The sequence below is a fragment of the Mandrillus leucophaeus genome, unplaced genomic scaffold (assembly GCF_000951045.1).
Source record: "Mandrillus leucophaeus isolate KB7577 unplaced genomic scaffold, Mleu.le_1.0 Scaffold401, whole genome shotgun sequence".
NCBI lineage: Eukaryota > Metazoa > Chordata > Mammalia > Primates > Cercopithecidae > Mandrillus > Mandrillus leucophaeus.
Window position 1 is genome coordinate 294,428 of NW_012104266.1, and position 24,154 is coordinate 318,581.

At 42.1% G+C, this 24,154-nt stretch overlaps 1 protein-coding gene across 1 annotated transcript in view; it reads left to right on the plus strand.

Moving 5' to 3' along the window:
- DGAT2L6 (diacylglycerol O-acyltransferase 2-like 6) overlaps positions 1 to 23,855 on the plus strand; it is a 33,765-nt gene extending 9,910 nt beyond the window's left edge. The window contains exons 2-7 of the mRNA XM_011992010.1: positions 17,760 to 17,870; positions 18,302 to 18,372; positions 18,745 to 18,949; positions 20,385 to 20,559; positions 22,820 to 23,031; positions 23,469 to 23,855. Coding sequence (XP_011847400.1) covers positions 17,760 to 17,870; positions 18,302 to 18,372; positions 18,745 to 18,949; positions 20,385 to 20,559; positions 22,820 to 23,031; positions 23,469 to 23,623 — 929 coding nt within the window. The 3' untranslated portion in view covers positions 23,624 to 23,855. The remainder of the gene's footprint in view (positions 1 to 17,759; positions 17,871 to 18,301; positions 18,373 to 18,744; positions 18,950 to 20,384; positions 20,560 to 22,819; positions 23,032 to 23,468) is intronic.
- The last annotated feature ends 299 nt before the right edge of the window (positions 23,856 to 24,154 follow it).

Genomic DNA, 24,154 nt, shown 5'->3' on the forward strand with positions numbered 1-24,154 from the left:
TAAGAATAAATGGGGCCGGGTGTGGTGGCTCACGCCTGTAATCCCAGCACTTCAGGAGGCTGAGGCGGGCGGGTCACAAGATCAAGAGCTCGAGACCATCTTGGCCAACATGGTGAAACCCCATCTCTACTAAAAATACAAAAATTAGCTGGGTGTGGTGGCATGCGCCTGTAGTCCTAGCTACTCGGGAGGCTGAGGCAGGAGAACCACTTGAACCCGAGAGGCGGAGGTTGCAGTGAGCCAAGATCGCACCCCTGCACTCCAGCCTGGTGACAGAGCAAGACTCTGTCTCAAACAAAATTAAAAATTAAAAAATTTTAAAAATAATTAAAAAAAGAATAAATGGGACTTTTTTCACCTTCATTTTTAAAAGTTATTTTTATTGTGGTACCATACCTAGAACATAAAATTTACCATTTTAACTATTTCTAAGTGTGCTCTGAGTACATGCCATTAAGTACATTCACAATGCATGGCCACCATCCATCTTCAGAATTTTATCTTCCCAAACTGAAATTCTGTATCCGTTAAACAATAACTCCCTAATTTCCCCTCCTTCCAGCCCCTGGAAACCACCATTCTGCTTTCTGTCTCTATGAATTTGCCTATTCTAGGTACCTCATATAATTGGAATTATTATTCCAGTGTTTGTCCTTTCATGATTGGCTTATTTTACTTAGTATAATGGCTTTAAGGCTCACCCATGTGGTATCATGTGTCAGAATTTCTTCCCTTTGAAAGGCTGAGTTATACAGTGCCTTGTGTGGATATGCCACGTATTGTTTTCCATTCATCTACTGATGGACATTTAGGTTGCCTTGACATTTTGGCTATTGTGAGTAACGTTGCTATGAATATAGATGTACGAACATCTCTGAGACTCTGCTTTCAATGCTTTTGATATACACCCAGAAATGGAATTCCTGGATCACACAGTAATTCTGTTTTTACTTTTTTTTTGGAACTGCCATCCTGTTTTCCTTAACGGCTGCACAATTTCACATTCCCACCAACAGTGCACAAGAGTTTCAATTTCCCCACATCCTCACCTATACTTCTTATTTTCTGTTTTTTAAATAATAGCCATCCCAATGAGTGTGAGATGATATCTCATTGTGGTTTTGCTTCACATTTCCCTGATGATCAATAATGCTGAGCATCTTTTCGTGTGCTTGTTGGCCATTTGATTTGACTTCTTTTAGACTGATTAGCTTTACCATTCCATTTGTCTTTCTCTTCTTGTTCAGGTGCTATACGTCCTGTTTCTGTTCTTTTAGTGATTATGCTAGAAATTACAACATAAATCCTGGGTCTTGAAAGTTACCAAGGTAGCTTCAGTGTCCAACAGGGCGTGATGCCCACACAGGTGCCTAAGACATTCAAATATGTTCAATCCAACAGTTATAGAGTAAATACTAATGATAAGATCTTGGGCTGTGCTTGCTATGAGATCCTTACAGGCTCTTTACTATCTAGTAACAGAGATAAACCAATCATTCATTCAACCATTGTCCCCATTTTATGTGCCAGTGCTGGACACATACACAGATCACTATAATGTAAGACAGACTGTGGTGAGTGAAAGAGCCGTGACAAAGTGATATTAGGGTATCAGAATAAGAAAATATTATACAAGTTGAACAGATCAGGGGAGACAGGAAAGGGAGTCACCGTGGCATGGCAAACAGGACATGAGTTCTGGAGTTCATCAGACTTAGATGGCAATTAGCTGTGTGACTCCAAACAAGTACTGCAATCCCTCTAAGTCTGTGTCCCTATTCTCTCAGCCTGGTTCATGGGAAATGCTCCTACAGAAATGTCTGCCTTCCACCCTTCCTTCTTCTTTTTCTTTCTCACCTTCTTTCCTTCCTTCCTTCTATCTTGCTCAGAGCCTCCCTCAGTGCTTCCCCTCCTTCCCAAATGATGTTCAGAATCATAGCTGATTACGGAGCATTACTGGAAGTAATGGGGAGGAAATAGAGAAAATGGAGAAAAGGCAGAGGGACAAGAAGGAGGGAGGAAGCAAGAAGAGAGGAATGAGAAAATGGCTTGGAGGAGATTTGGAATACAAATATTCATGTCCTTAGAATTAGGCTGTGGCTCTGACAGCCCCTCTCAGGGCCAGCTTTCATTCAGAGGATGGCTTTCCCTCATCTCTTCTGGGCTTGTATCACCATCCCCCTCAACTATCTCAATATTCTTTTTCCTGATCGTCTAACCTCTGATCTCCACCCTCTCCAATCTATTCCAGTGCCTGCTTCTGGAGGTCTTTCGAAAGCATCCTTTTTTTTTTTTTTTTTTTTTTTTTTGAGATGGAGTCTTACTCTGTTGCCCAGGCTGGAGTGCAGTGGGGCAATCTCAGCTCACTGCAACCTCTGCCTCCCAGGTTCAAGCAATTCACCAGCCTCAGCCTCCTAAGTAGCTGGGATTACAGGTATGTGCCACCACACCTGGCTAATTTTTTTTTTTTTTTTTTTTTTTTTGTATTTTTAGTAGAGACAGGGTTTTGCCATGTTGGCCAGGCTGGTCTCGAATTCCTGACCTCAGATCCACCTGCCTCAGACTCCCAAAGTGCTGGGATTACAGGCATGAGTCACCATCTCAAAAGCATCTTTGATTACATCCCTCTCCTGCTCAAAAATAGTCAGTGGTTTCCCATTGCCTATGCGGTGATGTATAAAGGTGTCAGACTGGGCATTCAAAGTCTTCCTCCACTCTCTGGTGTTAACCCGTTGCCAGCTCATCCTCCTACTCTTCCCTACATGATTGCCTTGCGTTCCAGGTAATCTATTCACTAAACAAACAGGAAATCGACTCTCCCATTCCTTCACCTCTGCTCCCACTACTCCTACTACTCCTGCCACTGGAAAGACGGCATGATAGCTCTTCCTGGACTCTCCAGGGACAGCGCCTCCTTTTAGATATTACTCAAATCATATCTTCTCTGTACATTTTCCAGACAACCCAAGACTACATCGCCTCTGAAAGTCTAGAGCACTTTGTAAGAATAGGCTGGGGAGCAGCCATTATATCTTTTGTGCCCTCTACCCAATAAGCTCCATGAGAACAGGAGCTCTTTCTTATCATCATTATATTTCACGCAAGATCAAGCTTGACACTAACTTGAAGGTCTTCCAGATTTCTTCTTCCTCAGCAGAAATCTTTATTTTCACTCTTACTCTTTCTTTTCTCCCTTGGACATCCTTTCTGGGTGTGTGGGCCTGCCCTCTTTCTCTGGTTTCTGGTACTGTAAAAAATAGAACAGGTTGGGTGCAGTGGCTCATGTCTGTAATCCCAACATTTTGGGAGGCCGAGGTGGGAGGATCACTCGAGCCTGGGAGTTTGAGACCAGCCTGGGCAACAGAGTGAGACTCTATCTCTACAGAAAAAAAAAAAAAAAAAAATCAAAAAATTAGCCAGGCATGGTGGTGCCTGCCTGTGGTCCCAGCTATTGTGCTGGCTGAAATGGGGGACTCATTCGAGCCTAAGAGGTAAAGGTTAGAGTGAGTTGTGATCACGTCATTGCACTCTAGCGTGGGTAATAAAGCGAGACCCTGTCTCAAAAGAAATAAATAAAAGTAGAACACAGTCTTCAGAGTCAGAAAGACCAGTCTGTCACTTAATTGCTATGAGACCTTATGCAAGTAAGTCTCTGTTACTTTCTATGTGACCTTGAGCAAGTAAGTCATTCACCCTGTACCATAACAGAAACAGCATAGTACCTGCCTCTCAAGACTGTTCCAGAGATCTCTGAGGTGAGAAAATCCTCAATACATGTTAATTTTCTTCCTTTCAACTACCAAAATTGACTACTTGGAGCCCAACCACCACACCTGATAAGATACTGCCAACCTTGCCACTTGATCAACAGAGGAGTGACAACCACTCCTTTGAGGCAGACACCTTAGACACTGACTTTATTGCATCTTCAGGAAAAATGATAACTAAAGCAGATAGAGACTTTTTCTTTCTTTTCTTTCTTTCTTTCTTTCTTTCTCTCTCTCTTTCTCTCTTTCTTTCTTTCTTTTTCTTTCTTTCTCTCTTTCTCTCTTTCTTTCTTTCTTCCTTTCTCTTTCTTTCTTTTTCTTTCTTTCTTCTTTCTTTCTTTTTCTTTTTTGAGACAGAGTCTCGCTCTGTCTCCCAGGTTGGAGTGCAGTGGCATGATCATAACTCACTGCAGCCTCAAACTCCTGGGCTCAAGCGATCCTCCCGCCTCAGCTTCCCGAGTCGCTGGGACTACAAGTGTGCACCACCATGCTCGGCTAATTTTAAAATTTTTTTGTAGAGATGAGGTCTCACTATGTTGCCTGGGTTGGTCTCAAACTCCTGGACTCCAGTGCTCCTCCTGCCCTGGCCTCCCAAAATGTTGGCATTACAGGAGTGAACCACCACGCCCGGCCTAGACTTTGATGCGTTCCCAGCATTCCCACATACCCCATCACGGCATCTTTCATTAATCCCCTTCCATCACCCCAGCATCAAATCAGCTGTGTTGGGCTGAAAATTCTACCTCCTTGGTGACTTTCAAATTGCTATGTGAAATGGTAGCCTATTTTAGGTTCCCACTGGCTTTCATCTGAATGCCAAAACTCTTAGCTGATCTCTTTGCCTATAGTTTCTCTTGCTCTCACAGTTATTCCAGATTATCTTCCTGAAACAGACACGATCATGCTACTCTTCTGCTCTCTGCTTAATAACCTTTACTGGCTACTCATTCCCTTCAGCATCAGGCCTAATCTTTCCAGTTTCCTTCCCAGCTTCATCTCCTGTACCACGGCTTCCTTAGGCTGCCTGTGTTTTTGCAGGTAATGATGTTACTCACGGGCCTTGGACTCTCCCATCTCTTGGCCTTTGTTCGAGTTCTTCTTTGTGCATGGAGGACCCTTCCTCTACCAAGCCATCTGACAAAAATCCTACCTTTTCTCCAAAATTCAACTCTGAACCTTACCTTTCACAAGAAACCCAGAGCTTCTGGAAGACAGGAATTTTGTTTTCCACATGTATTAATATGAGTTAATACACATGAGGTACTTAAAATAGTTATTGGCACACAATGAAGATGCAACAAATGCTATCTACTTTTTTCCTACAGCTTGGAGTAAAGATACATGATCTCTCTGATTCTCAGTTTCTTCATCTGTAAAATGAGATAATAAAATTATCCGCCTATGAGGATTGCAAGAACATTAAATGAGATAATATACATTAAGTGCTGAATAGAGTGCCTTTCACAACAAATGGTCAATACATGGTATCAAGGACCATGCATGCATTCTTTTCATCATTTCCATATTTACTCCCTTCACCCTCCTCTTTCCAGTTCCCAACCCTGTCCCCATGGCTTTTAACATAGAGATTTCATATGAGGTAGGCTCATCAATGTTTATTGAATTTTTAAATTACCTGTCACTCCTACAAGTTCTTATATTGATAGTTTATTTGGATCCAACAAGTAATCACAAAGCTACAGGATTCCTCTTTGACAAACTACCCTTTTGTTTTGTTTTTTTGTTTTTTTAATTTCTGAAGGCATTGAGCCAACTGACTAGATTTGGCAAGCATTGCCAACATTGAGATTTAGGTCATTGCCCCGAAACATGAAACATAATGTTTTCACCCATAAGATTTATAGGCTTTCACCTTACACTGAAAATAATTCGTTGCCTATATCCTTACACACACATGCACACCTTATAACTTCAGAAGGCCTTTCCTTGTTTGGAATAAGGGCATTGGTGGTTTCTCTTCCTATTAACTTTCACCTGCAACTTGGAGAATTTTGAAATCGAACTTCTTCCTTTACTACAATTCAATGTAATGAATAATTATCATAAGCTATCTCTTTGTGCTTGGCACTGTGCTAAAGGCTGTTTTTAAGAAGCTTACTGTCTGATAGGGAGAGAAACAGACATATGAGGTACTAATTACACAATCAAACAAAATGGACCAGAACCAGAAGGAAGCACGAGTAGTGTCTTGGGAGTGTGCAGAAGAGGCAGTCCTTAATTCTGACCAGGAGATGAGCAAAGATATCACAAGGAAGTGTCATTTGCGCTAATCCTTAAAGCCTGAGAGAATTTTGATAAGCAGAAAGTTGGAAACAGAGTAATAAAAATAAGGGAACAGCATCATCAAAGGCACAGAAATGTGAATTACATGGTGAATTGAGGGAATGGGAAGTAGACAAAGGTGGTCGGGCCCCTGTTTCCCATACTTTAGCCATTTGTGTCCCACCTTCTGGCTCTTTCCACAGGTGTGTACCACCCATGCTATTATTACTTAACATACTTTTCCTTCAAATTAAGTCATCTCTGTAGCCTAAATTAATGTATTTTAACAGGAAATTTTATATTGCTACCATGAATTTGCTTTTATTCTCTAGGCATTCAAATAACTTTTTATCCATATACCACCTTGGATCATCTAATGTCCCTACAGAGCATGGGAACACTAGGCTGAGAAACACTTTGAGAAATACTAGGCTGCAGCATAAGGAATGTGAGTACAGGCACTGAGAGATGAGGCTAGGAAGATATATGGGGCTAGGCCAGTGAGGGCCTTGAATACCAGGCCAATGTGTTCAGACTTTATTCTGTCAGCAGTTGGAAAATATTGATGGTTTTAGGGAAAGCAAACAACATTATGTGATTGTGCTTTTTAAAAATTTCTGGCAGAGGTGTGGAAAATGGATTGGAGGGAAAGAAAGCAGTAGCTGAAGGGCAGACAAAATACTGCAGTCCAGACTAGAAAAAAATCAAGTCTTGGACCATAGCAGTGGCAATGGGGACAGAGACAGGAAGATGGATAGAAGAGGTTTTGTTGTTGTTGTTTGTTTGTTTGTTTGTTTTGGGTTTTTTTGGAAAGGGAAAGAAGTCAAAGATGGCCTAAAAATATTGAACCTATGGCATTTATCTTGAGGCCTGAAAGATGAATAGGAACTAGCCAGACAAAGGGCTGAAGAGAGAGTTTTCCAGGCAAAGGGGACTGCATGCAGAGAAGCCCTGAAGCTAGAGAGCACTTGAAGGAGCTGAAAGAATAGCATGGTGGAATGCAAAGGACAAGGTGGTGGCCAGGGCCTAGATCACCAAGATCTCCTAATCCTTCTAAACCAGGGTTAGGAGACCGGACTTGATCCTAAGGGCCACAGGAAACCACGTTAATTGTTGAATTGTTAAATTACCATATACTCCCACAGGTTCTTATATTTATAGTTAACTTAATAGGTTATCATAGTTAACAGTAGGTAATCATAAAGCCACAGATATGCCTGTTTGACAAACCAGCCATGTCCTTGGCTACGTGCTATAGAGTGACAGAGACAGACTTGCATTTAATGCACTGGCTGGGTCATGGCTCCAATGGAAGCAGGCAGCCTATTTAGAAGACACTGGTGGTCATCTAGGTGAGAGAGAATGGTGGCTTTGAGCAAGTGGTAGCATAGAGGTGGGAAATAGAATAATTTGAAAGAGATCTGGAAGGCAGAAGTGGCAAGAATTGGTACCTGACTAAATGGAAGTAACAGCTAGAGCTTGGTGGTTAAGGGTACAGTCTCTGGAGTAAGACAATCTTGGTTCTCAGCCCTGGTTCACTTACCTCCTAGCTGTGTAATTTTGGAACTATTTAACCACTCTGAACCTCAGGTCCTCATCCACAAAATGATAATGATTACTGTTCTCATGGGGTCTTTATGAAGAGTAAATAAACTATGCCACGTGAAACGCTTAGTTTTACATGATAAGTGTACAATAGATATTGGCTATTAATCTATGGGATAAGTGAGCAAGTGAGAGGAATCAGAGATGATTTGAAGAAAGGACCCACTTAGGTCATATTGGTACCATTTTTAACTTAAGCTAGTAATCATTAGCCATTTGAGGCTATACAGGTTTAACTTTTTTTAAAGTCAGGATCAGGGATAAAGAGGGACACTATGTAATGATAAATGGGATGATTCACCAAGAAAACAACTATCCTAAATGTGTGTGCCTCAAATGATAGAATTTCAAAATACATGATGCAAAAACTGATGGCTCTAAAAAGAAAAACTGACAAATTAGCAATTATATTTGGAGACCTCCTTGACAACCACAATCAGTCAAAACTCACCTAACATGAAATAAATAACCCATCACTATAATCTTAATTTTAGAAGGTTAAAAACCTTCCAAAAAGAGATTTTCAGACCCAGATGGTTTCAACAGCAAATTCTACAAACATTTTACAGAAGAAATATCACGAATTCTATGAAATCTCTGCGAGAAAACTTAAGAGAAAGGAACATTTCCCAACTCATTTACTTGGCCACATCCTGATACCAAAATCAGACAAAGATAGTACAAAAAAAGGAAAAGAAAACTATAGACTAAGATCCCTCATATATATAAATGAAAAAAGCAACAAAATATTAACAGATTGAATCCAGCAATACATTACAAAGAATAATGCACCGTGACCAAGTGGCCTTTATCCAAGAAGGCAAGTGTAAATATTTGAAAATAAATCAATGTAAACTACCATATTAACCATCTAAGCATGAAAAAACCCCACGTAATCATATCAATTGACAAACTTCAACACTTAATCATGATAAAATCTCTCAGCAAACTAGGAATAGAAGGGAACTTCCTCAACCTGATAAAGGGCATCTACAAAAAAAAAAGAAAAAAAAAAAAAACCCTACAGTTAACATCGCACTTGATCATGAAAGACGAAATGCTTTCTCCCTAAGATTAGAAACAAAGCAAGGATGTCCATTCTCACCACTTGTATTCAACAGTATACTAAAAGCCCTAGCAAATGCAATATGGCAAAAAGAAAAAAAGAAATAAATGCATACAGATAGGAAAAAATGAGAAATAAAACTGTCCATACTTGTAGATGACATGATAGTCTGTAAGGAAAATCCCAAGGACTCTACTTTAAATAAAACAAAAACCTCCAAGAACTAACAAATGAGATTAGCCAGTCACAGGATACAAGATCATGCATAAAAAGTAATCACATTTCTATATACTAGCAGAGAAGAATTGAAAACGGAAATTTAAAAAACAATACCATTTCAATATCTTCAAAAATAAAACGTTTGGGAATAAATCTAATAAACCATACAGGATTCATAGGCTAAAAACTGTAAAATGCTGATGAATAAAAGAAAAGATCTCAATAATTAGAGACATACCATGTTCACAGATTCGAGGATTCAACAGAGTAAAGACGCCAATTCTCCCCAGACTGATCTATAAGTATAATGCAATTCAAGTAAAAATCACAGCCAGGGTATATTAGGTAATAGTTTTGCAAAAATATTAAATTTCCCAAATTCAGTAATAGCATTGTGGGTGCTATAAGGGAAGAGAATATCGTTTTTCTTGCAAAATACATGCTAAAGTATTTAGAAGCCAAAGGTTATAATTTCTGTGATGTATTCTCAAATACAAACATATGTATATACTTACATTTTTACATTTAAAGATAAATCAAATGTAAAATGTTGACAATGGGTAGATGTAGATGAAGATTATACAAGACTTTATTAAAATAATCTTGTTTTGTCAGAATAAAAAGCTTAATTTAAAAACCTCCATCAAGAATTTTTGTAGAAATAAACAAGCTGATTCAAAAGTTTATATAGAAAAACAAAGAAACTACAAATAACTAAACAATTTTGAGAAAGAATAAAGTTAAAGGAATTATACCATCTGATTTTGAGACTTAGTATAAGACTACAGCAATCAAGACAGTGACGTATTTGTCAAGAAATAGATATATTGATCCACAGAACAGAAAAGAGAGTCAAGAAATAAACACACGAATATGGTCAATTGATTTTTGACAAAGATGAAAAAGCAATTCAATGGAGGATGAATAAGTCTTTTCAAGGAATGGTGTAGGAAAATTTGATGTCCGTATGTGGCAAAATGAACTTTGACCCAAACTTCAGGCTCTATAAAAATTGACTCAAGTATGACATCAACAAGATGGTGAATGGGAAGTCCATCACATCTCTCCAGAGCAACAAGAATTTGGCAGCCATCCGTGGACCAAAGTATCTTTGTGGGAATTTTGGACCCAGGTAGGATGCTGCAAAACTCTAGTAGAGTCCAACACCAAGGAAGGCTGTTTTGAGAGGGCAGACCCACACCCAGGGTTGTTAACCGTGATGAAGGTTACAGACCTGGAAATAGTCTCATCTTCCTGTAAACTCAGCTACAATGCCATTTGGCCTTGACTCTGCCACCAAAATCATCTTCCAAGGCATCCAGGAGGAGTCACAACCATCTGTGCCTCAAGTTACAGGACTGCCTATCTTGGTCCCAGTAGTATACCCTGAAGCAGCCTTATAACTCAGCTCTGGTCACACTCTGCTGTGGTATGGGAGCAATTATGCCTTCCCAGGGGCTTGCTGGGAGTCGTGCCTGTCTGTGCCATAGGAAGCAAGCTTGCTAACCTTGGTACCACAGCAGATCCTGAAACAGCCCCATAACTTGGCTCCAGCTCCATTACACTGTCCAGAGCAGTCCTGTCCACCCAGGAACCTGGCAGGAGGCACACCTGTCCATGCCCATGGAGGCAGGCCTGCAGGCCTCAGTCTTGGCTATAGACCTTGAGGCAGCCCTATGACTTGGTTCTATCCCTTCTCAGCCACAGTCCTGGGCCTGTCCTGCCTGCCCAGCGACCCACCCAGTGACCTAGCAGAAGCCCTCCCATAAACCTGCTGAAATCAGTCTATAAAGACTGATTTGCTCCTTGAAATGCACAGACACCAATGAAAGGCTACATAAATAACAAACAATCCAGCAAACATGACACTACCAAAGTAAACTAGTATAGCTCCAGTAACAGCCCAAATAAATGGAGATCTATTAAAGGCTTGATGAAGAATTCAAGATAGTCATCCTGAAGTGCAGTGAGTTGTGAGAGAACACAGACAACTAAACAAAATCAGGAAAACAACACATAAATGAGATGAGAAGTTTAATAAAGAAATAAAAACCATAAAAAGAACCCAAACAGAAATCCTCGAGCTGATGTATACAATGGCAGAACTGAAAACTAAAAGAAAGAGTTTCAATAGCAGACTTGATCCTGCAGAAGAAAGAAATGGGTAACACAAAGATAGGTAATTTGAAATTAGCCAATTAGAGAAACAAAAAAGAAAAAAATGAAAATGAGTGAAGAAAGCATAAGGAACCTATGGGACACAATAAGCAAATGAATCTACTAATTATGGGAGTCCCATAATTTAGGAGAAGAAAAAGAGAGAGAAAGAAACAGAAAGCTTATTTTAAGAAATAATGGTTGGAAACTTCACAAATTCTAGGAAAGAAATGGACATCAAGATTCATGAAGCTCAGAGGATCCCAAGCAAGATCAACTCAGAGAAGAATATCCTGAAGCACCTTATAATCAAATTGTCAAAAGTCAAAGACAAAAGAGAATATTGAAAGCATTAAGAGAAAAGAGTTGCATCACATACAAGGGAACCTCATCAGCCCACTTCTCAGCAGAAATCTTGCAGGCCAGGAGGGAGTGGGATGATACATTCAAAGTGCTAAAAGATGAAAAACTGCCAATGAAGAATACTATAACCAGCAAAGTGGTCATTCATAAATGAAGGAACAATAAAGACATTCTCAAAGCCAGGCATGGTGGCTCATGTCTGTAATCCCAGCATGTTGGGAGGCTGAGGTGGGAGGATTGCTTAAGGCCAGTTTGAGACCAGCTGGGGCAACATAGTGAGACTCTGTCTCTGCAAAAATAAAACTAATAAAATTAGCCAGGCATGGTGATGTCCAGCTACTTGGACTTCCAGCTACTTGGGAAGCTAAGGCAGGAAGATCACTTGAGCCCAGGAGTTCAAAGCTTCAGTGAGCTATGAGCATGCCACTGTGCTTCAGCATGGGTAACAAAATGAGACCCCATCTCTAGCAACAAAAAAAGGCATTTCCAGACAAATAAAAGCTAAAGGAGTTCATCACGACTAGACCTACCTTGCAAGAAATGCTAAAGAAAGGTGTTCAAGTTGAAACGAAAGGATACTAAGTAACAATATTAAAACAGATAAAAATATGAAACTCACTGGTAAAGGTAAATATATCATCAAATCCAAAATGGTAGTGTGTAAATCACTTTTAACTTTACATCTTTTTATATCATGTATCCATTAAAAAATTATTGCAGCTGTAGTTATTTTTAATACTTTTGTCTCATCTCATGTTAGAGTTAAAAGTGGAAATCAAAGAGTATCTTGAAGCATATGAAAATGGAAACACATCAAACCAAAACTTAGAGAATGCAGCAAAAATAGTTCTGAGGGGAAAGTTTATCATGATAAATACCTACATAAAGAAAAAAGAAATATCACAAATCAATAACCTAACTTTACATCCCATGAAACTAGAAAAAAAAGAATAAATTAACCCTAAGATAAACAAAAGTAACAAACCCTTAGCTAAACTAACCAAGGAAAAAAGAGAGAGAATATCAAATAAATAAAATTAGAAATAAAAGAGGAGACATTACAACTGATAACACAGAAATACAAAGGTTATAAAAGACTACCATGAACAATCATACGCCAACAAATTGGATAATCTAGAAGAAATGGATATGTTTCTAGACACATACAACCTACCAAGAATACATTATGAAGGAAGAAAATCTAAACAGATCAATGACAGATGAGATTTAATCGATAATCAAAAACCTCCTAACAAAGAAAAGCCCAGGACCAGACAGCTTCATAGGTGGTCAGTAGTTCCAGACCAGCTCGGCCAACGTGATGGGTTTGAGACCAGCCTGGCCAACATGCTGAAAGTACAAAAATTAGCCAGGCATGGTGGCATGCTCCTGTAGTCCCAGCTACTCGGGAGGCTGAGGCACAAGAATTGCTTGAACCAGGGAGCAGTGAGCCGAGATCGCGCCACTGCACTCCAGCCTGGGCAACAGAGTGAAACTGTGTGTCAAAAGAAGAAAAAAAGAATTAATGTCATTCCTTCTCAAACTCTTCCAGAAAATTGAAAAGGCAGGAGCACTTCCAAACTCCTTTTACAATGCCAGCACTACCCTGATACCAAAGCTAGGCAAGGATACTACAAGAAAAGAACATTACAGGCCCATATCCCTGGTGAACATAGATGCAAAAAATCCTCAACAAAATACTAGCAAACCAAATTCAACAGCACATTAAAAGGATCATACACCATGATCAAGTGGGATTTATCCCTGGGAGGCAGGGGTGGTTCAACATGCATATGTCAATAAATGTAATATGCCACATTAACAGAAGAAGAATAAAAATCATAAGATCATCTCAATAGGTGCAGAAAAAGCATTTGACAAAATTTAACATCTTTTCATGATAAAAACTCTCAGCAAGTTAGACATAGAAGGAATGGATCTCAACATAATAAAGGCCATATATGAAAAGTCCACAGCTAACATCATACACAGTGGTGAAAAGCTGAACGCTTTTCCTCTAAGATTAGAAACAAGGCAAGGGTGCTCATTCTGCCATTTCTACTCAACACAGTACTGGATGTCCTACCAAGAGCAATTACACAAGAAAAAGAAAGAAAAGGCACCAAAATTGGAAAGAAAGAAGTTAAATTGTCTCTGTTAGCAGATGACATAATCTTATATAGAAAACTCTAGACTCCACCAAAAAATTGTTAGAACTAATAGATGAATTTGGTAAAATGTCAGGATATAAAATGAACATCCAAAAGTCAGTTGCATTTCTATACACTGACAATAAACTATCCAAAAAAGAAATGAAAGTAAACAATTCAATTTACAATATCATTAAAAGGAATAAAATACTTAGGAATAAATTTAACCTAGGAGGTGAAAGATCTGTATATCAAAAACTGTAAGACATTGAAAAAAAATTGAAGAAGACATAAATAAGTTGAAAGATGTCCTGTGTTCATGGATTGGAAAAATTAATATTATTAACATGTCTATACTACTCAAAGTGATCTACAGATCCAGTACGATCCCTATGAAAATTCCAATGACATTTTTAGAAGAAACATTAAAAAATCCTAAAATTTGTATGAGACAGCAAAAGACCCTGAATAGCTAAAGTAATCTTGAGAAAAAAACAAAGCTAGAGGCATCACACTTCCTGATTTCAAACTATATTACAAAACCATAGTAATCAAAACACTATGGTACTGACATAAAAACAGACACAGAAACCAGTGAAATATGATAGATAGCCCAGAAATAATCCCATGCATTTATAGCCAACTAATCTTTGAAACAGGTCCCAAGAATACACAATGGGAAAAGGATAGTTTCTTCAATAAATGGTGTTGAACTAGACATCCACATGTAAAATAATGAAACTAGACTCTTACCTTACAACATACACAAACATTAACTCAAAATGGATTAAAGACTTAAATGTAAGACCTGAAATCATTAAACTCCTAAAAGAAAATATAGGGGAAAAGCTCCTTGACATTGGCCTTGGCAATGATTTTTTGGATATGACAACAAAAGCACAGGAAATAAAAGCAAAAATAAACAAGCAGGAATACCTCAAACTAAAAATCTTCTGCCTAGCAAAGGAAACAATCAACTACATGAAAAGGCAACCCACAGAATGGAAGAAAATGTTTGCAAACCACATATCTCACAAGGGGTTAATCTCTTAAATAGATAAAGAACTCATAGGCCAGGCGCGGTGGCTCAAGCCTGTAATCCCAGCACTTTGGGAGGCCGAGACGGGTGGATCACGAGGTCAGGAGATCGAGACCATCCTGGCTAACATGGTGAAACCCCGTCTCTACTAAAATATACAAAAAACTAGCTGGGCGAGGTGGCGGGCGCCTGTAGTCCCAGCTGCTCTGGAGGCTGAGGCAGGAGAATGGCGGGAACCCGGGAGGCGGAGCTTGCAGTGAGCTGAGATCCGGCCACTGTATTCCAGCCTGGGCGACAGAGCGAGACTCCGTCTCAAAAAAAAAAAAAAAAAAAAAAGAAAAACGGGCAAAAGATTTGAATGGACACTTCACCAAAGAGGATATGCAGAAAGCAGACAAGCACATGAAAAGTTGTTTCGCATCACTAGCTATTAGAGAAATGCAAGTTAAAATTATGATGAGCTACCAATGCGCATATATTAGTTTTTTCTTCAATTTTTTCCTTTTTTTCTTCCCTCCCCAGTGCGCATATATTAGAATGGCTTGGCCATCTTCACTACAAACTAAATTAGAAGCCTACCTATGTGAACTTCCTCTTTGATAACCCTCTCCAAGACGCCTCACTTGTACGTGACAAGAGAAATTGGAACCATCTTCTGGTGTCAAGGCCATAATAACTAAGGGAGTGTCACACATACATAAATGCTTGTTCTTCATCATTCCTTTCTCAGGTACCCTTGCTTTATGTCACGGAACTCTTTTTCCATGAGACTTAGCTCTTCCACATTTGGCCTCTATTTCTCCTGTATCTTTATTTATTTATTTATTTTTGAGATGGAGTCTTGCTCATCGCCCAGGCTGGAGCGCAGTGGCGCGATCTCGGCTCACTGTAAGCTCCACCTCCTGGGTTCACGCCATTCTCCTGCCTCAGCCTCCCGAGTAGCTGGGACTACAGGCGCCTGCCACCAAGCCCGGCTAGTTTTTTTTTTTCTTTTTCTTTTTGTATTTTTAGCAGAGACGGGGTTTCACCGTGTTAGCCAGGATGGTTTCGATTTCCTGACCTCGTGATCCGCCCGCCTCGGCCTCCCAAAGTGTTGGGATTACAGGCGTGAGCCACCGCGCCCGGCCTCTCCTATATCTTTAAATTCCACTTTTGTCACTGTGCACGACTCTAGTGACACTCAGGCTGGGTCTGGAAGCCTTGCTCTGAAAGAACGTTCTTGGTCTCCTGCTGGGTCATACCTGCAGTTCCAATAGGTTCCACAAGGGGGACGGTGTTACCCAGGTAAGGGCTCTTAGACCGCCTTTAGGACTGGTGGATAAATGAGATGAAAGGCACACAACTAATCCGTCTATGCTATTAAAATGACATCACATTTAAATAACACTATACATGCTGACTAAATAGTAATCATCAAGTTTACTACTGAAAACAGAAAACATTTTCTTATTTCTTTTTCAATCGGTCTACAGATATTTGTTGAACACATACTGTGTGCCAAGCTCTCTTCTAAATAGCGGGAATACAAACAAAATGTATTTAAAACAAAATATAAAGGAAATGATACACTTAAGCTAACTTTAATTAGTGATGATTCTTATTTAACTTTATCTGAATTTTCTTCTGAAGCTTAACTGGCAGATTTACTCTCCTCTTTGATGAAGGGCATGGATAGCAAGGCTTTTCTCCATGACAGGCTTCCCATAAAACTCCTCCCACCACTCTTTCCTGTCTAATTTGAATGCTTACAACAACCATCTCGACCAGTGCTTATGAGGACAATTCAGCTTATTACAAAGGTTTCTTCTACTCCATAACATGACTTTTTAAAGCACTGTCCACTCAGCCTTTTCCTGCTATTTTCATTTATGTCCAAAATGCAAGAGACAAAGAGCTGGTAGGTAACTCCTGAGTTTCTTCTTCCCTGAAACTTTTATCTGCCATGACATGGTACCTGGTCAAAGAAGTCATTCCCTTAGCTAAGTCTTTTTTATTCACCATATGTATACTCAGCCCCTCTTTCTCATGAATGCAGATTTTTTTAATGGAATTCATTCCCACTGCTGTAAGATGTATCATGTTCGCAGTTACAGCCTGCTATGGTCATTTGCTAACACAGACTTCCCCTTCTGAACCTTCGTGACACTTTTGAATGGAACAAAATAAACATAGTAAAGTGGTTTTGTTGTTGTTGTTGTGTTTTTTGTTTTTTTTTTGGTTTTTTAGAGATAGGGTCTTACTTTGTTACCCAGGCTGGTCTCAAACTCCTAGGTTCAAGCAGTCCTCTCGCTTTGGCCTCCCAAATTGCTAAGATTATAGGAGTGAGCCACCGCACCTGGCCTAGTAGAGCAGTTTTGTTGTTGTTGTTATTGTTTGTTTTGTTTTGTTTCGTTTTTTCGAGACGGAGTCTTGCTCTGTTGCCCAGGCTGGAGTGCAGTGGTGCTATCTCTGCTCACTGCAACCTCCACCTCCCGGGTTCAAGCGATTCTCCTGCCTCTGCCTCCCGAGTAGCTGGGACTACAAGTGTGTGCCACCTTGCCCCGCTAATTTTTTGTATTTTTATAGAGACGGGGTTTCACCGTGTTAGCCAGGATGGTCTCAATCTCCTGACCTTGTGATCCACCTGCCTCGGCCTCCCAAAGTGGAGCAGTTTTTAATCCATGTTTACTTTTCAGCATCAAACAGCCTGTACACTGCGGGTAACGTCCCTGCTGGAATATGCAGACTTAGCAGTTCAGCACAGGAAAGCGGTTCAAGCTTTTAGAAAGAATTTCCAGAGGTCCCAGAATGGGGATTCAGCTACCAGCCCAATGTACTCTTCTTCCCATTCAGCAAGCCATGCTGTCCTTTGACCCCAACTTCATGGTTCTGCTCTTTCTTCAGTTGAGAGTTTGACCATCAAGGAGACCCAGATCCAGGGGCTCAGAGGCCTGCCTGGACCACAGCAGAGACAAATGGAGGGCGAGGGGTTGGGGAAGAGGGGAGAAGGAGAGAAGGGTCCCACACCAGCCTAGCCCTGCTCCTGTAGTGTAGAGCAGAGGCCGGGGTTATGAGAGGTGTACTAAAACTTGAAGGGAATTGAAAGGCGTGAATCCTTTGTGTCTCCTCAGGAGCTATTCCCATTCTCCTTATACCCTACTTTCTGCTGTTCAGTAAGTTCTGGTCCTTGGCTGTGCTCTCCTTAGCCTGGCTCGCCTATGATTGGAACACCCACAGTCAAGGTAAGAGACAGGGGCACAATGGTCGTCCTGTTTGGGCCAACAGTGGAAGCACAGGGAGAGGGAGGTGGAGGGAGAGAGGGAGAACCAAGGGTAGGGGAGAGGCGAAGGACGGGGGGAGGAGAAGGGAGAGCAAAGCTCAGCAGGGACAGAGGTCTCTACCAGGTAGCTGAGGAAGAATTATGAGGTTGAGGTCTCTGGGCAGGTGCCCCCAGCCTCAGACTATTTTCCTGTCACCTTTCTGGTCAACTCTAGAGGAGCAGGGGCTTCCTATGTCTTGGGGACTGGATTCAGGGACAGTACTTACAGTTCTGAGGTGTCAGAAGGAGGCCCCTCCTGTGACCTGAGGACTGCAGGCAGAACTCTCCTCCTCTGGGAGAGGTAGAGGGACTACAATGCCCTACGGACTTTTCCCTTCCCTTCTGTATACATAGGCGGCAGGCGTTCAGCTTGGGTACGAAACTGGACCCTATGGACTTATTTCCGAAATTACTTCCCAGTAAAGGTGACTACTCTTCCTCGGGGTGCCCTCAGTTCCTGTTGCCCAGACTCTTGCTCCCTACTCAGTTCCATGTCTTCAGAGGCTTTGGTGGTCAGCAGCGAAGGTCAAGGCCCCAAGTCATAATGCAAAGCAAGGACCCGAGATGGATGGGCAGGTGGGGAGACAGGTGGATGGCAGCCTTTCCTGCACTGGCAAAGCCAGGTCAGCCTCTCTGACCATCGTGAGCCCTGGCAGTCCTATGAAAATGATGACATCCTAGTGAACAGGGATTTGGGGCTCCCGAAGGGAAACATAGGCTACCTGCTGGGATTTTAGTCCACACGTCATTTCTTCCTTCTTTGTAGCCAATGCTCTGACTCCATCTCCCTCTAACAGCTGGTGAAGACTCATGATCTTTCTCCCAAACACAACTACATCATTGCCAATCACCCCCATGGTGTTCTCTCTTTTGGTGTCTTCATCAACTTTGCCACTGAGGCCACTGGCATTGCTCGGATTTTCCCATCCATCACTCCCTTTGTAGGGACCTTAGAAGGGATATTTTGGATCCCAATTGTGCGAGAATATGTGATGTCAATGGGTGAGTATAAGAAATAATTAATTCTATTTTTTTACCTACTTCAAAGGTGCAACCCCAATAAGTCCTGACAATCATTCCCTGCTTGAAGAGTACATGATAGAAAATAAGTCCAGCACACCCTGGGCCCGTAACAGGAGTATGTGGCTAAGCATTAGTTTCTGTCCAAGATCTGGGAAGCAGGGTTTGGTTGCACAGCAGGGGAAGTTATAGGCATTCATAAGAGTCACCAGGACTTTTTTCAGAGGGAGAACCAGAAGGCTGGAATTCAGGACCAATGCCAAAGTGCAAATCAGAGGATGAAAGCCAAGAATGAAACAGAAATGCAGGGAAAAGCAGGTGTGAATGGGATCGCTCCGGTGAACTTCACCAGGCTCTCTCTAGGATGTCAGTTGGCGTCTTTGGGCCGGTCATTTGTACACCATGGTGTCTTAAAAGCATTTTGAAGTCTATCATACTAGCTAAAACTCTCCTGGCCCATGACTTTTATCTCCTTGGAACCCCCTCACACTTGCATAAAATGCCAAGGGATAAAGGATAGGAATTCATCAGAGTATCCAGAACAACTTCCCCATGCTCAGCTTCAGGTCAGTGCACTGTGAAAAATGTCTCTCTCTCTAAACAAATAGTCATCCTTCTGGACACCAGAAAACAACTGAAGCCAAACATTAAAAGGTAAGATACAGTTCTCTGGAGGGGCCAGGTGGGACCACTAGAGTCCCAGAGAATGCTTCTACTCTGCTCTGAGGTTAGCATGGCCCTGGAGCGGGACTCTTTCTCAATGGCTAGAGCCTGAAGGCAATTTCTGCCATCCCAGTGGAGACTAGATGGTGAGCACAGGGCAAAGATGGGAGACGGAAGTGAGAAAGGCTAGATGATTGTTGTTAAACAACAGGGTGTCATTCACATTCCATCATTCAACTACATTTCAGTTTGGCTTGGGCAGGCTCAGGGGTGTGCCTACTCTCCAGAAACCCCAGCCATTGGCTTCCCTTTGGCAGGTTACTCTTAGGGAGGAAGCAGGTTGGTGGTGGCTAGTCTCGATTAGCCCTGGAGGAGAGAACTCTGGAGGATCTCCAGTGTTGTCAGCCTGGGCAGAGTGGAAGATGGCTGTGCTTCATGGGTAGAGAGGGATGAGGTGGGCTTAGATACTATTGATCTGAAATGCAGTAGGCTATGGATGGTAAGAGGCAGAGGAACTCAGTATTGACCCAGCTGCAGAAGCACAGACCCCCAAGGCAAACACCTGACCCTAAGGACCAACCAACGTTAGGCTAGAGCAGTCATAACCCAGGACACGAAGGTCAGAGACAGAAAGGTGGAAACAGCAATCATCAGAAAACAGAAGAACTGTCTCTGACAGGAAGAGCCTGGAAAAACCCCTCACCCCATCCTCAGGCATGAAGTTTTTCTACCACTTGACTCTTTGGTTTCACAGGTGTGTGCCCCGTGAGTAGGTCAGCCTTGAAGTACTTGCTGACCCAGAAAGGCTCAGGCAATGCCGTGGTTATTGTGGTGGGTGGAGCTGCTGAAGCTCTCTTGTGCCAGCCAGGAGCCTCCACTCTCCTCCTCAAGCAGCGTCAAGGTTTTGTGAAGTTGGCACTGAAAACAGGGTAGGTTCCAAGGTTCTAGTGCTTTGTTGTCAGGGTGCCACAGGCCCTCTGTAGCTCTCTCCAGAATGGTGCCCTCCCTGGGCACCTGTTAGAGGGCCCCCATCTTCACTCTAATTCCTTCCGTCTACCCCCTCACATTGTGCCTTAGGGATGTTGGGGCCTCCAGATACATTTCAGACCTCCAGATACATTCAGATACATTTTCTTACTTGAAGTTGGAGAAAGAACAGCAGAAGAAAACCTTTTACTTTCTGCCCATTGACCTGGTAGGCTGGAGGTCTGGGAAAGTGGGGCTCCACTCTATATCAACTTGTTAACTGAGAGGCCCTGAGAATCTACCAACTGCAAGGGGAGGCACTAGCTTTGATGCTGTGAGGATCAAAAAGATAAGACATGCCCCCAAAGAGTATACAATCTGGTTTGAGAAATAGACCTCATTCATTCAGCAGTTACTGAACACCCACTGTATGTCAGGCATAGTACTAGGCATTTAGGATTTAAAAGTAAATAAGACCTGGTCCTTGCAAACTCACAGTCCAATATGGAAGAAGACAGGCCCATGCACATATAATTACCAAATAAATACATGCAGAATCCAACCACTTACTACCTAGACTACCACCCCTTGGTTTACTACCATCATCTCTCCCCTTGGATGATTATAACACTTCTAACTGCTCTTCCTGTATCCATTCCCGCCTCCCCCACCCCCAAGAGTCTATTCCCAGCTTCAGCCAGGATGATCCTGTTAGACACGAGTCAGATCATGTCACTTCTCAAAATGCTCCAGTGGCTCCCACGTCACTCAGAGTAAAAACCAAAGTCCTTACAAGGGCTTGCGAGACGTGGAATAATCTGGTCCTTAGCTGTCTCTCTGTTCTCATCACTCACTCCTCTCACTCCTCTCTCATTCCATCACAGCTACACTGGCCTCTTTGCTGTCCCTCAAGCAAGCCACCCACTCCTGCCTTAGGGTCTTTGCTTTAGCTGTTCCCTCTGCCCGCAACACTATTCCTGCAAATGACTGCTTGGCTCATTCCTTTATCTCCTTCAAGTCTTTGTTCAAATGTCTCTTCTCAATACGGTTATCTGACCATCTTGCTCTATTTTTTCCCGGTTACACTTATCTTCCTATAGATCATCCATTTTATTTATTTGTTTACTTACTATTTTCAATGTTTATTGTCTGTCTTCCTCCCAAAAAAAGTAAACTCCATGAAGACAGAATTTTAAAAAATCCATTGTATTCACTGATGCATCTCTAGGGCCTAAAACAGTGCTGGCACATAGAAAGAACTTAATATTTGTTAAACAAATGGAACACTACAATGGAAATGTGTACAAAGTGCTATGTGAGCACCAATTGATGGAAAAATCTTGACCCAGAATAGAGGTTTCATAGGTGGGTAACATCTGAATTGTGACTTGAAATATTAGTGCGAGTTTCCAGGCAGACCAAAAGGGAGAAAGAACTCAGGCATTCAGTGAGGACCTATGGCATGTCAGGCGCTATGCCGGGCCCTAGGGATTCAAAGATGAATACGACCCAGTTCTTGCCTTTGATTGGCTTGTTGTCTATGGGGCGAGTCAGGCAAGTAAGGAGATGACTGTAATACACGGTTGGGGCAGTGTTAGTGTAGAAGAGAGGTAAGCACTAGATAAGGGGTACCTACTCCGCATTGGGGGAATTGAGGTGGTCAAATAAAGTTTCTTTAAGGGGATGAAATTGGGACTGAGTGCAAAATTGAATAAGCCACATGAAGACAGAGGGAAGGCACTTCCGACAGAGGAAGCAAAATGTACAAAAACATAGATGAGAGAATACAAGGCACAATTAATATGGCTAAGCAGATTGCAAGGAAAGAGTGGGGAGAGGAAAAACTAGCCAGGGAGGGAAGGCCAGAGCAAAAAGGCCCTAGGGAAGCAGCATGGTGCAAACTGAGGAGCTCTGCAAGATTTTGAGAGGGGTGGCATGTCCAGATATGCAGTTTACGAAGAACACTCTGGATGCTGGATGCAATGAAGACAGAACTTTTGAGATTAGTTTCTTCCTATACCAGGACAAGGCAGAGCAGCAGCTCCCCTCAGAGAGTTCAGTTGGGAGAGTGGGGCGTGGCAGGAATGGGACATGAGGCTGGAGATGTTTGGGTGCTTGGGTTCTTGTCCTATAAGGGGGAGGTTGGAGAGGTTTCCCACCTTGGAGAGGATTTTTCTGGGGATCTTCCTCAGAGAGCTCACACTCCTGCCCCTCTCTTTGCAGGGCATACCTTGTCCCTTCATATTCCTTTGGTGAGAACGAGGTTTTCAATCAGGTGACCTTCCCTGAGGGCACGTGGTTAAGGTTGCTCCAAAAAGCCTTCCAGGACACATTCAAAAAAATCGTGGGACTAAATTTCTGTACCTTCCATGGCCGGGGCTTAACTCACGGATCCTGGGGCTTCCTGCCTTTCAATCGGCCCATTACCACTGTTGGTGAGCTTTCCAGTATCTCCAGATGACCTGTTTCTTCATTCACTTCCCACCCACTTTAAATCATCCATCAAGTCCAGGGGGACCCAACTCACATCTGGGATGGGCAATGGGTGTGGTTGAGAGCAGGGTGGGTAGGACAACTAAACAGATAAGAGTTGTGGCCATTCATGGATGTGACATCAGCATCTGCTACAAGAGCATCACCATTTACACACATTCTGTCACCACTCTCCTGAGCTTGCTTGTATTCTCTTGAGCATGGGTTTGATTAGATGATCAGAGAACAGGGGCCAGGATGAGACTGGAGCAAAGGAAAAGAATGAAAGAAGGGGAGGAAAGCCAGATACTGAGTTTCAGGACATGGCTCCCAGTGAGGGATGGGTAGTTTGAGTTGAGGAGGGGGGACTCTGATGTTTGTCTCTTGTCTTTTTTCATAGTTGGGGAACCCCTGCCAATTCCCAGGATTAAGAGGCCAGACCAGAAGACAGTGGACAAATATCACGCACTCTACATCAATGCCCTGCGCAAGCTCTTTGACCAACATAAAGTTGAATATGGCCTCCCTGAGACCCAAGAGCTGACAATTATATAACAGGAGGCACATTCCTCATTAATCTACCCCCAAGCCATGAGGGATCCAAGTACAGCCACAGAAAAAGAATTCCAGGAAAGGGAAAGATTGTAAGGATGAGAGAGGAGACCATCCAAACCAGAAATTATTTAATAAATCAGAGTTCTAGCAATAGAGTAGTCTCCCAAGTGGCTGAGGCAGGCTTAGGGGAAAGAACCAGAGGGGCAGGGGAGGACTGGGGAGGGCTGGACCTGCACTGTAGCTGCCTAGTCAAAGCAGACGGGATTCCCTCAGTTGTGATAGAGTTCTAGATTGGCAATGCAGTTACATTGTTTCTTCTTTGAAAATAAAGTTCTAGACATATAAAACAGGATACCACTATTTCCTGATTATTCTGTGGTTCGCTATTGGGCTTCCCTCAAACCTGAGATTTTCCCTTCTAACCAGAAAGTTGCTCTATGGAGAGCCACTTTCCTCTTCTTTATTTACCCTTCATACTTCCCCTGACAGAAAAGGTGGGGGAGTGGAACCATAGCTGCTGCACAGTGTGGG